General features: G+C 51.5%; 1 protein-coding gene across 1 annotated transcript; it reads right to left on the bottom strand.

Moving 5' to 3' along the window:
- Positions 1 to 571: 571 nt before the first annotated feature.
- Ccdc167 (coiled-coil domain containing 167) lies at positions 572 to 14,831 on the bottom strand. The gene is made up of 4 exons (XM_052164567.1): positions 14,750 to 14,831; positions 1,931 to 2,025; positions 1,697 to 1,749; positions 572 to 876 (listed from the first exon to the last, which is right to left on the bottom strand). The coding sequence occupies exons 1-4, from the start codon at positions 14,789 to 14,791 to the stop codon at positions 773 to 775; spliced, it is 294 nt and encodes a 97-aa protein (XP_052020527.1). The 5' UTR covers positions 14,792 to 14,831; the 3' UTR covers positions 572 to 772.
- Between the last annotated feature and the right edge of the window lie 366 nt (positions 14,832 to 15,197).

Genomic DNA, 15,197 nt, shown 5'->3' on the forward strand with positions numbered 1-15,197 from the left:
CTGACTCTGACACATTGACACGGTCTGTACTGAGGGTGCCGGTGCAGGGAGCTCCAGGTGAGAATCCCCTCAGCAGCCCATCACTTGCCCATCCATTGGTGGACCGCCTCCAGCAGACTGTGTCACAGCCTGTTTGCACTAGACGGGCTCTTGAGTGCCACTTGCTGCACTCGCAGCGAGTGTTCTTCTCCCTTAGGGCCCTCTACTGTGAGTGGAGCTAGGGTAGAATCCATCAGCTACTCCTGACTGGCCACCGCCGCCTCAGTCTCAGTCCCATCATATTCACTGGCTCTTGTCACCATGTCAGTCTGGCTATTGCCATAGATAGCTCTTGTTGGCCTCCCTGGCCCTGCCTGTCTCTGAAGAGATCATTCTGCACTCCCCTGGAGCCTCCACTCCAAGCCACCTTTTCCCATGCATGCTACACTCTTCACTGGTAATCACAAGTAATCCCAGGGCAGTCTCGAGCTGCACGGCTCCTCCCTTCTGAATTGTACATGAGACTTTTGGAACATCCCTTCATCTTTGAGACAAGAGTGCCTCCCTTACTAACCCTCACCTAGTGAGCAGGAAATGTTTACTCACCGGACAGCAGAGCCTGGGGCTCTTTATTGCCCCTCTACTAAGCAATAAGGAGGAAGCAGTACCACGCCCTTCTGCTACAGCTGCTGAACAACCACAGGGAAAGGCCCCTCCTCGGTCATGAGCTTGAAAGGCCAACCAGTCTCTGGATGGGAGAGGAAGGGAACCTGCGTGGCTGAAGATGGTTGACTCACATGGTCCAGTAAGCATAGAGCAGGGCGAAGACTGTGAAGATGGCCACCGAGAGGAGCATGTTCTTCCGGTTCTCTTGTCGAAGCACCTTTAACTCCTTCTCTGGGAGGAAAAAAATGGGAACAAAACAGAATACTGAGGCCCACCTAGCTGCATCTGCTTCCCAGAATGGACATTCTGATGAAAAGTCATGTCTCCTTCCAGCCACTGTCACACCCCAAAACATGGCCCTGTCCTCCATCTTCCCAGACCCTCGTAATCCTTTAGCTAGACCTAGACTTAAGTGCAGGCCTGACCTGCTCAACCACTTGTCTGTGAGCACAGGGCAGTGTGTGTGAGCCCATCCCTGACGGCCGCTGCCTGCTTGGGCTCCCACAGCCGCATGCCTGCTGCCTGAAGGTACACTAGACAGCATCCGATATTCTTCAGGGACATTCCTACCTAATCACCACTGTGTACAGGTTCTACCTTGCAAAGGCTAAACCGATGTCCTGGCCACCACTGCAGTGGACTAAGGGGACTGCTGCTGGCTTTGGGCTAAGTAGAGATGGGATGGGACACATCTGCAGACCCAGGGCAAAGGGGACTAGGCTCTACCTGGCTCTGCTTCCAGCACCCAGAAGGTGGCAGCATTGCTTCACCCACAGAATGCTTCTTCCCCCCTCCTCCCCCAAGGAAGGACCATCCTCTACCACGCCCAGTCTAAGGTTGTTCTGGTGGGGTGGGATGTGAGATGCAGAATCTAGTGTCTATGGACATGGCCTTTCTTCTGGACATGGCCCAGACATCCCAAAGAATACAGACCTCTTACTAATATTTCCTCCTTTGGACAAAAAACAAAACAAAACAACCAAAAACCAAAAAAAAACATTTTCTTCCCAGGTACCAGGAGCAGGCTGGCAACAGGAGGGAACTTTCTTACCATACTTGGAGGCTTTGTTCATGAGGGTGTTTTTCTCTTTCTCCAGAGACCTCCTGTGGGGAAGGAGTTTATGGTTCAGACCAGTTTTTCCTGTCTTAATCAGAGAGGCAGTAATTCTTACCTGCTTTGAATAAGGAAGTTATAAACTAGGGTCTTAAGGCATAGGAGCTGAAGCTCAAAAGGTAGGGATCATCTGCCTTGGCTCAGAGGGTTGTGACTGGAGAGAGGTATTACCTGTCCTCAGGACTCAGCTCTGCCCTGCAGAGCTGGACGGTCAAGGCCTCCAGGTCCTTCCGACACTGAGACAGCTTTTCCTCTAGCCCGTCAATCTGAAAGCAAGAAAGGCAGAGTTCCACAGCATTCCTGACACTGACACTTCAGAGGGATTCACCTCCAGGTCCCCCACCCTGCCTGTGCACCCTGTCTGTACTGGGCAGCACTCAGCTTTGCTGTTGACAGAGTGCTTCAAGCTGAACTGCCAGGCTGAGTCCTGGGTAACAGCTGTGACTGTCGCCTGCTCTGACCCTCCAAACCAGGGACAGGTTGACAGTGAAGCAGAACCCCAGGTCTGATGTGTCTGGCAAGAGCAGGACCCCAGTTGTTTCCATCAGAGCCTGGCATCCTGTAGCACTTGCCCTATAGTGTACTCAAGGGAAAAAGCACTGCAGAGCCAGTACCCGGTGCCAAGCGCTCCCTCCACGTGGGGCGGGAGGGGTTAATGTCAAGGTGCTTCCTTGTAGATATCCTAACAGTGCAGTTTGTGTTGTCACTAGACATTTTCCTGAGAATCAATAAAAATTGGCAAAACAATGCAACTTAAAACCACTCCTATTTCTCTCTGAGGTGGCTCTTGGGCAGGAATGTTGCCTGTCACCAAGGTCATCAAAATTCATTGGCAAAGTAGCTAAGCTCCTGAAAGCTGGCGATCCGCCAGACGTCCCTTCTCCTGTGTACTTTGTCAGTTCAGAACTGTGATCCTAGAGAAAATACCCAAGATGTGAGGAAATGGTTTGTAAAGTGCCAGGCAGGACTATCCACAGTGTCCGTGTCCTGCACATGGTCTTCACCAGCTCTCCAGGTGTCTACAGTGGGCTCTGGCTAGGTGTGTTGAAGGCGCCTTGGGTCCTTGTAACACTCTTTTTCCATCTCTGATTTCATCCACCCTAACGACATCCCCAGGAGAGACAGCAAGTGGAAGGAAAGGGTTCCCCAGATGGGATCTTTTCTCTGAGGAGTCCCAGGCCTGCTCCCTATTGGAGCTACCCCTGGAGGAATGTTCCCTCTTAAGCGGGCAGCTCAGAGTCAGGGGCCAGGCCACTGGTCAGGGGCTGTGAATCAGGAAAGTTAAGTCCCTGGGCCTCTGCCTTCTTCCCTGGCCAATAGCCATCTCAGACAACCCTGGGTCAGCTACTTTGGTGAGTCCAAAAAAGATGAACTCCTTTTGAGGGGCTGCAGTGGAGTCAGGAGGGCTCCACGGGCGGGAATAGCCTGCAGTGTCCAGGCTACCACATGGGCAACTGGACTGTTTTTCTGCTGATGAATACCAGCCCCAGTCAGTAGACTGGGTAGTCCCCAGAGAGGTCATAAGCCTTCTTTGAACTGCACTGTAGGGAGGTGAACACAGGAGCGCCAGGCTTGGGGACAACAGTCTGATATAGGTACTTCTGGCCACCATGACTGCCTGGCCCCAAGAATGCTTCAGTTCTCAGCTTCTTCGGCCACCTGCCACCCAGAAGGCCTGGTCTGTAGTCTTCCTATTTGTGGCTGGAGTGAGTGGCACCTCGGTGTGGAGGGACTGAAGGGCTGGGGACAAACTGTCAGGAGTTTATGCTACTGACTTCTGAAAACCCTGGGCTAAAACAAGAAACCAGCTGTGCTTGCACACGGCTAATGCAGCCTGCTCCAGATGTCTAGACCAGGTTCGGTTCTCCCTGATGCTCTTTGGGCAGGGCCTGGGGAGGGATCAGGTTAAGGATTTCCATCCCTGAATGCCTCTGGAAGGTGCCCAGGTGCCCAAACAAGTGGTAATTGCCCCAGCAAGGCCAGGCACGCGTGCTGAGCAGTCCTACAGCAGAGGCTGTGGCCAAGCTCTTCTGCCGTTGTGCTCTGGACAGGGCCTGAGGGGCTGGCAGGCAGGGGCCTTTATCTGAACAAGCCCAGTTTATTAGCAGTTACACTGAATATCCCCACTTTCATTTGCCACTTTTTAATGAAGCTTAAATGGGCGAACACAAATCAAGGTTTTAGGGACTCAGTTCTGACCTCCCTCTATGAATATTTATGTGCTGCTGACAGTCCTGATTCCCTTCTAAATAGTAAGTTCTCTTTACAACTGCCTGGGGGCTGGGGGCTGAGCCTGAAGGAGGCTTTTTAGCAAGCAGCAGATTCATCCTTAGAAAGGGTCTAGACAGCCGGGCGTGGTGGCTCACGCCTGTAATCCCAGCACTTGAGAGGCAGAGGCAGGTGGATTTCTGAGTTCGAGGCCAGCCTGCTCTACAGAGTGAGTTCAAACCCTGTCTCAAAAAGCAAAAAACAAACAAAAAAAGAAAGGGTCTAGAGAGCAGAGTCAGAAACTGTAGCAATGGGGTAGAGCCCAGGAAGCAGCCTGTGAGGCAGGAAGGGATGGTCCTAATGCTGATTTTGGATGTGACTGGGGGCCACAGAGGTGGCTGCAGAACAGACTTGACACAAAAGGCAGGTCAAAGGGCAAGAAAAGACCGGAAAATGGACCTTACAGAAAGAGGGGACTTTCAAGAATTTTCAGTTGGCTCTCTTACACACTATGCTGAACACTACTAACTGCTGCTGGTTTTGAAGTCCTTGGGTCCCTCTCTTACTCCCCTTAGGCCAAAGGAAGCTAGGCCCAGCAGACATGAGCTTTAGGGTCAGAATAAGGAGACAGATCTCAGGAAGGTTCTAGAAGAGTAGGGTCAGGGCTGGGTCAGCAGTTGGACTGAAAGCTGGAAGCTTAAAAATGGGATATCATGAGGTGCAGTACAGGTCTCCAGCTGTAACTGGTCACTTGTCATTTGTGAATGAATGTCAGGCTCCTTAAGCCTGTCTGTGCCTCAGGCAACAGACTTCTCAGAGATGTGAGGGTAAGGATGAGCTTGGGAGAGCACTTCACACAGGTGGAGTTTAGTGCCAGCTGCTGTTAAAAGAATGGCACTCACTGGCTCTGGGGCGAGAGGACGACTGTGAGGGCAGTGGGGTCAAGGGTGGCAGGGGAGCCCTGCTGCTATGGGCAGGCAGCAGTGGGAGGGAGCCTCTTGGGCAGAAGCTGGCTGTCCTTTGACTACAGAGGGGCAGTGGGGACAGCAGGGCCTCCACCCTGAGTCAGCCTATGAGCTGGCCCAGGACGAGGCACATGGCAAGCTCTGTAATCTTTTTGGGGGTGGGGGGTGGGAGGTACTTGGATAGGTTCAAATGGCAGAGGCCAGGTGAGACCAACAGAGGCCCAGGGAGGCAGTGGGACATGCAGGCAGCACAGGGGACCTGGCACCCAGAAGGCTGGGAGTAGGAGGAGTGTCCTGGGGATGTGGCAGAAAGAGGTTCAGGCAAAAAGATGGGAACTCTTCCAATGGAAAGGGAAGCCATCCAGAGCAGCTCCCTGGCAGAGAGCGGCCACCGGCTACTCAGTGCTGAGGCTGCCTGGAACTAAAGGGGCCACAAGGCCCTGGAGATGGGTGTCCCCTGGTAGATTAAGAAACATCAGCCGGGCGGTGGTGGCACATGCCTGTAATCCCAGCACTCAGGAGGCAGAGGCAGGCGGATTTCTGAGTTTGAGGCCAGCCTGGTCTACAGAGTGAGTTCCAGGACTACACAGAGAAACCCTGTCTTGAAAAAAACAAATCCAAAAAACCAAAAAAAAAAAAAAAAAAAAAAAAAAAAAAAAAAAAAAAAAAAAAATCCATGTGCTATATGTACACCCAAGAACAAGGAGGTATCAAAGGGAAGAGGAGCCAGTGGGCTAAGCAGGCTGGCAGACTTCTAAGACACAAGGGTGGCTGGAGTTCCTGAGCTAGCAAACTTCTGGCACTGAGACGCCCCCAGGGAGCAGTTTGGTTCCCGGGAGAACAGACTAGCCTGGACCCAACAGTGACTGGGCAGTAGCTAAAGCTGTCTGTGGAGGCAAGGGAAATGCACCAGATATGGTGGAGAGGGGAAGGCACAACCCTCAAGACTGGTGAATGGTTACTCCACGTGAGGCCTGCATTGTAGTCTGGGTAAGAAGAGGCCATTGGCTGTCTGCATCTGAGCAGGACTCAAGCCAGCTGTGCAGCTTAGAGTGCAGGGAGAGGCCAGGAGAACCGCTGAGAGTGGCTGTCAGGACCTCCTCAGGGCTTCCCTCCCCAGCCCACAGCTCTGGGCACTACTGTCTGCTTCAGGTGAGGGGCTGGACAGCCCGGCCCCAGTCCCCTCCCTGACTCGGGAATATAGCCTTACTCCCAGAGCTTTAGGCAAGTCTCCCTGGGGTCCTATGCACTGTAAAACCACTGTGTTAAGAGAAACTGTAAAATTCGTTTGAAATCCCCAGGAGGCATCTTTTCAGAGGATGGAGCTTCCAGGAATCAAAGCTCCAAATAGGCTCCTCAGAGGCTGGAACTCGTGCCACTTGCACAGACAGCTGCCCCGCACAGGTCAGGTCAGGCCCCACAGGGTGCCAGCTCTAGGGCTGCCGCAGGAGCATGGGCAGTTTTTATTCCTTTGACAGCAAGAGTCAGCAGGAGCCACAGGCTCTTCAGTAGGAGAGTGAAAAATTGAATCCAACACTCACTCAACAGAGCACCTGACATGGGGAGGCAATGCCTGGCCCAGCCTCAGCCACTGCAGCTACCTGAAGGCCTGGCTCTTGACTGGGAAAGGGCAGAGGTTCCCCTGCGGCTGGGTTCAAGGCCACACCGCCCACTCTGTTTTCTAGGTTGGGAAGAGGTTCCCGCCTCTCAAGGGCCTTGGCTCCTTGGAGCTTCTGGCCAGCTGTGACTGGAAGCTGGGAAAGGGCTTGCCTGGGGGCTCCCAGGCAGTGGCTCTGGGGTGTGCCCCACCCATCTGTCCAGGAGCTGGCTGGGTACTGAGGACTTAGATGGTGTCCTGGGTCTGGATGAGGACATAAGGAGCAACGCTGGGAACCAAGAGCCCACAAGGTGGATACAACACCTGGAACACATCTGCAGCACTGCCCAGGTGCCAGGCTCTGTTCTAGACATTCCTCACAGAGGAGGGCAGACAACCAGAGTCCACACCTTACAGACAGGTAGACTTCTTACAGTATGGAAGCAGTTTATCCAGGCGTGTCCCCGAACCCCATCACCCCACAGTAGAAAGCGGTGACTCTTGGTCTGACTTTGCATCCACCTTGCGAAGGGGCTGTCACTGCCGTGCAGAGAACCAGCTCCCAGCAGAGACGGCCAGCAGCCCGGCAAAGGCTATACCGCTGGAAGGTGGTGGGACTAGGTCCTGGTCGGTGCGCCTTCCTCCAGGCTTCTCCAGCATGCACCCTTCGTGAAAACGTCCACGACCAACAAGGACGGGAGACATTCAGAACCAGAGTCAAGCACGGCTCCCTGAACCCGTGGAAGTCTGTCGGTCTGGTTTCAACAGATCGTCTACTCAGAATGACCTTGTGCCTGGCTGTGCTGGGTCTCCTTTCACACAACAGATGCGCTGCCTGGAAGGGCCTGCCTGCAATCCATGTGCTGGGAGACAGAGGCGCCAGGAGCCTGGCGTCTGCCTTCAGACTAAGCTGCCTATCCCTTCACAAACGCCCTCCCCCACATTGCCACACTGTCAAAGTAGCCTCCCAAATGCACACAAAACACATCGAGTTTGGAGAAGGAAGTGTGTGGGCTAGCAGTGCCTGGTAAACCCTCTCCCTCCCCATCCCCAAAGGGCATCAAAGCTTCCTCCTCTTCTAATTCACTGCCTGGGAAGCTGGTCCAAGAAATCCACTCATTTTCACACATCAGGAGGCCTGGGATGTTTACTGTAATGGGTAAAGGCGATAGACCGCCTACCCAGATGGTCCCTGGCAATACCACTGGGGCTTTCCATCTGTGGCCTCCAAGCCACACAGCCATGTCACAGGGGACAATGTATCTTATCTCCCAGGTAACCAGCTTCCAACCTAAATGGCTGATCCCCATGACATTGCTTAAGTGATATTTTCCCGTGGAGGAGACTCTCAGAACTGTAGGTAAGAAAGCGAACCACCAGAGCCCCAGATCAATAGGCCTGGTGTGAAGTTTCTCTTCCAGGCAGAGCAGGGGAAGAAAATGAGCCTCCCAGTATGTCACAGGTGACGAATGACAGCCAAGGGGACCACCCATCTGAACACTAATCCCACCCCAGCTCATGAGGATGAAGGCTGTCGTGGTCCAGGAGAGCTGCTGGAGTCAGCCCAGGGAGGGGCCACGCAGCTTTGGAAGTCACCCTGCAGGCCAGACCTTGCCCTAAGCCTTCAGCTGCTCTGGGCCAAAATGGAATCTGGGGTTTGGTTTCTTTTCTTTCTCCCCAGATCTATTTTTTGATAAACTGGCAAAAGCTTCTCCATCGCTGAAAGGCTCAAAGCACTTTTCAAGAGCTGGCATCCGCCCCGTGCCTTATGAATTCATTAATTAAGACGCTGGCAAACAGCCACTCCACACATGCTGACATCCAGCCGTGTTAGGTAATGAGGTTTTAGTCTCCTGACCCCCGTTAAGTGGAGCGGTGCCAGATGCAGGCTGCAGAGAGAATCACCTGTCCAATAGCGACCTGTCGCTTCCACCTGAGCAGGTGAGGCTCATTTAATGGTCAGCAGGCGCTGCACGGCCCACATGCCAGACTCTCCCAGCAAGACAGCTCCATGTTCGTGCCCGACCCCAACTCCACACCCACGTGGAATCAACACTGCCTCCTGCCACTTATGCCAGCTGGGTAAGTACTGCCAGCCAGGACACTGCCTCTCGCCCTGTCGCAGGAGACTGGGGACTTTCTCCAGCTCATGCACACCCTAGGATTCCTAGACTAACAGTGGTCACAGTTCACACAGGCTAACCCATGTCTTTCCCGAAGCCTCTACCTGTCCTGTCCTCAGTCTGCTGAGAGCCAGGGAACACTTACTAGCTGCTTCCCACGTGCTTTTATCCCAGTTAGCTGGCCAGCCAGGCGCTGACACCCGTCCTTCTGCTCAGATCACCTCCACTGCAATGTTGGAAAAAAGTCTGTTGACAGCCAGGGTCACGCACAACTCAGCTTCGGGCAATGAGATGTTCCAGATGTCATCTGGGAGACTCCTGGGAGTTTATGCTTGGCTATTTAAGAGTCTTGATTTAGCAGTGGTGGCGCACGCCTATAATCCCAGCACTCTGGGAGGCAGAGGCAGGCGGATTTCTGAGTTCGAGGCCAGCCTGGTCTACAGAGTGAGTTCCAGGACAGCCAGGGCTATACAGAGAAACCCTGTCTCAAAAAAACAAACAAACAAACAAACAAAAACCAAACCAAAACAAAACAAAAAAAAAAGAGTCTTGATTTATGGGTGACTGTGATGTCTGAGCTGTATGGCAGCTAGCTGTCTTCTGACTATGGACACAGTTGAGGGTATGCAGAAACACTAGCCCTGCTATTAAGTACTAGCTACTGAACAGAGTGCTCTTCGGAACCAGGGTACATGCATAGCCATCATTCCCATGTGCATTAAGACACACACGCCAGTCTTCTGAAACTCAATAGAAAAAAAACTTTCCAAAAGGATAAGATTTGTGTACTAGGGACCAAATCTAGGCAAGTTATCTCCTTCAAGATGCCGGCTGTGGACATAGCTCAGCAGAGCACCTTCCAAGCATGCAGAAGGCACTGGGTTCGAATGCTGGTGCCGCAAAAGGGTGGAGGCAGCAGAGCCTCATATTTAGTACTGAAGGCCAAGTGGCCGAAGGCTGCGGGCCAGCCACTATCAGTTCAAAATGCAAGCAAGTTTCCGATCAGGCCGATCTCTCCCTGTCCATTTTGGGGTGGTGACTTCTCTCGCTCAGAACCTAACACACAGTGGTTTCTGCCCGAGTCTCACCGGAAGCAGAGTTGGAGAGGGAGTCTGGCTACCCTAGGGGCGACCACCTGGCACAGCTGGCCCATGGCCACCCTCGGGTGAGGGCCACCTGCTTGGTAATTGCTGCATTATAACAAGTAAGGGAGGGCAGTTTGCAGGTGCTGAGATCTCACTTGTGGGCTTTTATTGCACTCGTCAGATTAACAAACATTTCTGATTAAATCACCACTTCACTAGCTCTGAGCGCACGACTTTTAATAAGAGGACAATATCTACTGCTACAGAGCACCAGTGCACATTCAATACTCAAGACCCGCTGGGGGCAACAGAAGAGGAAGCAGAGAAACAGCCAGATGCCAGGTCTCTCTGCGAAGGCCCAGGGTTACAGGTTCCAACACCTTGAATATCCCAGCAGAAAGACATCTTAGAGACAAAATTGAAAATACCTATACTCTCAGACGTCCTTATACATCTGCATATTTACCAATGTTTAAAACACCCATGCTAACATCTCTAAGAATGGTGTGACTGAGGGGTAAAATGTGATGGCAATATAGCTCAGCGCTAGAGGGCTTGCCTACTGTGCCGGTCTCTTGTTAAATCACAGCTGACCAGAGCTACACATTCTCAATACAAAGCAGCCTCCAGTCAGTCCTGACTGAGTCTTGTATTTGCCCTGAAATGTTACGAGCCAGGTCTTCATGGTCTGTGCGCTCCTGGTTATCTTCCAGGCTCCCACAGACAGCTCACTAAGCTTTCATCACTAATAGTATGTCCAGCCCAGGGTTCCAAATGCCTCCACAATCCTCCCTAAACAATATGGTCAGGTCTGCCATCCAAGTAACCCATGATCTTGGTACCAAGTTCCGCTCTGGTTTGCTCTTCTGTTGCTGTGGCAAACAACATGACCGAAAGAAACTGGGAGGAAAGGATTCATTTCAACTTAAGGTTTACAGTCCATCATGAAGGGAACATGAGGCAGGAACCTGGAGGCAGGAGCTGATGCAGAGACCATGGAAGGTGCTGACTACAAGTTTGCAACCCCTGGCTTGCTCAGCTTGCTTTCTTATAGAACCCCAGACCACCTGCTCACAGTGGGCTGAGTCCTCCCACTTCAAATCATTCCTCAAGAAAATGCCCCACAGATTTGCCCATGTGCCAATGTGAAGGAAGCAATTTCTTGAAGATCTTTCTTAGTTGTCCCTAGTTTGTGTCAACTTGACAAAAAGCTAGCCAGCCACTACCATGCGTAAGACTGCAAAATGGGTAGATCCGTTCCCATATAAAACACTAAGATAGATAGATGGATGGATGAATGACTGATTGATCTGTGTGAGTTTGACATGTGGAAATGAAGGTAAGTAGATAGATAGATAGATGATTGATTGATTGATTGATCTGTGTGAGCCTGACATGTGGAAACGAAAGCAGTAAGGGGATAGATTTAGATGGTCGGGGAGATGACGGAGCAGCTGTCTGTCCTTGGCCACCTTACACCAGGCACATGGTGAGGAGGAGCACTCTACAGGGAGATCTCCCTACTCCATGGCGGCGACGTCTCCCCTGGTCAGCAGACTGCAGCTGAGCGTGTGGCCGCTTAGCTGCTGAACCCAGCCTGTTCCCAGCTGCCCTGGCAGGTAGTGGGGAGTACACCTTGGTTTGTACAAATAGAAAGTGGGCAGTCTGGGCCCAGAGTCCTTAAGGCAATGGGCACTCCTCTATTCTCTCTCTGAGGAAGAACATACATGGTCCTAATCTTGCTGATAAGATGACAGAACCCTGGCAAGAGAAGGGCTGTGGACTGAACATATGCCACTGCTGCTGCTTCTTACGAAGAAGGGGGTTTTGGTTTTCTCACTATTGTTGTCTATCCGCTGACTCATGAGCATCCTATCTCAGCCTAAGCACACAAGTACCTTTAAATAAGGTCTCACCGAAGCTGCTACACTCATACTGTCCATGGCTGCTTTCGTATTCAGACAGATTATATGGTTGCTCTATTTTGTTTGTGTCTTGGGTCAGGATCATATGTAACATGGGTTGGGCTTTGGAGGTCTTGAACTCCTGATCTTCCCGTTTCCAAAGTACTGGGATTACAGGCATGTGTCACCATAACTAGCCATGATAGTTAAATATTTTTCAAGATTTAATTATATTTGACGAATGTTTCACTTATATGTTTGTGTACCACATACATGTCTGGTGTCCAGAGAGGCCAAAAGAGACATCGGATCCCCTTGAACTGAAGGTAAAGAGATGGTGGGAGCCAAGCCTGGTCCACTGCAAGAACAGCCCGTGCTCTTAACGACTGAACCATCTCCCCAGCCCAGTACTTACAGTCTTTAAAACTGAGCAAACATTAATTAGCAAATACTGAAGTGGGCTGGGCTTCTCTAAAGCTTGGTCAACATTTTCATCACCTAGTCCGCATACAGTGTTCTATGATGTGTGTCTCTGTTAAAGAGATCTTATTTAATAACTGGACGAGTCCCATTAGCATTGAACTCACTGCCCGAAGGACCACGGAGTGCTCCGTTGTTTCACGCCTGAAAAACGGTTTATCTAACAATCCGATCGCCCCACCACAGTCCTGGAGTGACACCAGATAGCACTTTAGCGCTGTGCTTACGGATCCCTTCGAGTAGCACAATCACCAATAAAGAGCACAAAAATGCAAAAATCATGGCACTAGAAAGCCCATAAAAAGGACATTTGTTATGCCGTGACAGCTCAGATAGGGCAGAGTCGCACTCGCTCAGCCTCGGCTGGAAATGTGGCTCTCGGGTGGCTTCAGCACGTGGCCACTTTCTTTTCCAAATATGCTGGCAATGATCTGAGGGCAACAGATCCACCACAGCCAGGAGGCAAATCTGGAGTCTGGGACTGAAGAGAGTTGCAGCAAGTGGCACCCTAGGCACAAGGCCTAAACTAGGTACTGGTTCCCTCTTTTTAAAAAAAAAAATTATTTATTTATTATATGCGACTACACTGTAGGTGTCTTCAGACGCCCCAGAAGAGGTAATCAGATCTCTTTACGAGATGGTTGTGAGCCACCATGTGGTTGCTGGGATTTGAACTCAGGACCTTCAGAAGAGCAGTCAGTGAGCCATCTCACCAGCCCTGGTTCACTTTTTCTACACAGGCCTACTGCCCTCTGCTCCAGGGCTTTTGCATTCTTGAAGCTTCTGAGTTTGGGGGTTTCTGTTATAGCAGCTCACCGTGTTCTAATACAGGCTATCAAGTCTATCCCCCTGCATGGATATTGCCGGCCTATTTCACCATGAACGCTTTAGTTTTGTTTTTTTTTTTTTTTTGTTTTTGTTTTTGTTTTTTATTAGAAGGCCATTCACAATCCCACCTACTTTTTTATTTTTATTGTTTGTTTTTTAACCTACCAAGCAGACCAACACCCAGGCAGGGAGGCGGTGCTACTATAACCATCTCCTGTTGCTAAAATCCCTTCCCAGGGAGAGACATAAGCAATGACTACCTATCCTCCAAAGGTCCCAAGGATGAACTAAGGTATGATTCTGACTAAGTTCACCCTAGTGAGTTTACTGGACTTCTTTAGAGAATGAGTGAGGGGCTACCTACGGGGGTGTGGGCGCTCCTCCCCCAACAGACCACACTTGGAAGACCTTTCTTTACCCAACAGGGGTGAGGGCTTCTCCACAGCTACTGAAATGGAGCTGCCTCCTCTAGCCTGCCCTGAGGCCATGTACGATTAAATCAGAGGTGCACACAACGGCTGGTATCGGGAGAGGCTAGACACTTCCGGTGAGAGTCTGTGACCATCCCCAGCCCTCCAAGACTAAACAGTCGCAGCTGGGATCAGCCTTTTGCAGGCAGGCACAGCTGAACTTCCTTAGATGTAGGTTGCTCAGCTCTGAGGACAGTCACGCACCACACCTGCGTTAGCATGGACACGCATAGCTTATCTAAAACACGCGCTCAGGTCCTACTGGGATGGAAGAAATGGTCATACCTCCCTCCAGTTCTGCAAGTTCTACGGTGAGTCTTTGAGAACCATTGAGTAGGTGGGTAGCCTCTGGGAGGAGGCCCCCAGGGTTGTCCAATATTTCGACATCGAAGCCTGAGTATTTTCACTCCGAAGCCTGAGGCTATCTATCATCTACAAGCATTCCTAGATGTGCTGAAACACTTGTGGCCTAAAAGCCCAGGCTGAACGTGCCTTCGTTATAACTGAGAGGAACCGAGTCCCCACTTCCGGGAAGCCCACCTGAGCATCCCTCTCTGCTCTATCACCCTCACCACTTTAAGCTGGCTTCCACCTTTTTCGTTTCCTTTTCCTCTCTAGGGCACGGTGTGGCTCGGTATCCCAAGCTGGCTTTGATTGACAGCCTTAGATCTCTGAGTCCCGGGACTTTAACCGTGCACCACCCTACCCAGCCCCTGAGTTCCACGTAGACCCTCATCTATACAAACATGGCAGGCATGCAAAGATTCATTGAGCATGCAAGCCAAACATGCATCAGAGGGCTTTCTTTCCGTGCATGACAAACTTTTAAAGGCCTTCCCTAACATCAATTCTAGGAATCTCTGCGGATTTCCCAAGAGTCTCAAAGTAATACGCAAGCTACAAGCTTGATATCCCACAGGAAGAACTTCCCATCTCTGGAGATGTTTAAGCCACTAGCAATATACTGGATAATATACTGGTATAATATACCCTCATCCTTGAGTCTTAGCTCCATGACGGTCCCCTCACCTACAGCTCCCTAACACCCTGGTACCCACTTGTCCCTGGGAGGCTCCCTGACCTCTGGATTCTCAGCCCCTAGCCTCTCTAATCACTGCCTTCCTCATCGTGACCCCTCGCCTCCGGGTCATGCCCCCTCACCTGGGGAGGCTCTCTGGGCCCTCTCCCTTCACAGCCTCTCCCAAAGCCACGTCGCCCTCGCTTCCTCCCTCTGGCCCTCGACCTTGCAGCCGCCGGGCAGGATCGACGTCCCTGCGTCGGAACCCAGCGATTAACCACGTGACACCCGAACCCGACTTCTCCCCCTCACCTCCTGAGCGACGCCAAGATTCTCCCGCTTCTTTTTAGTCATATTGCTTGCTGTGTTCCCCCGGCGCCGGACCAGCCCACTAAGTCCCACTGCGCACGCGCAGGTCCTCGTGCTTATTTTTCATTGGCTGGAGCGGCGGAAGGAGGCGGGGCTACTGCAGTCGCCATCTTATTGAGGGGCAAGTGCCTCCTGCAGCGGCCATGTTTGTGAGGGGCAGCCTCTGGGGATAAGATTTGTAGAGCAGTTTCTGGTCTACTCGTGGGTGGAGACCTCTTTACATTACACACTTGAGAGCTTTTTCCATCCATCCTTTCTTTCTTTCTTCTTTCTTTTTTCCTTTTTTCCTTTCTTTCATCTTCTTCCTTCTTGTATCTGTTAGAGAATCCCTGCATAGTTTTTTTAGGCTACCCTCATTCAAATGTTGTCCCTCCTGAGAGGCTCAGTCTAC

Source organism: Apodemus sylvaticus, chromosome 19 (genome assembly GCF_947179515.1).
Source record: "Apodemus sylvaticus chromosome 19, mApoSyl1.1, whole genome shotgun sequence".
Taxonomy (NCBI): domain Eukaryota; kingdom Metazoa; phylum Chordata; class Mammalia; order Rodentia; family Muridae; genus Apodemus; species Apodemus sylvaticus.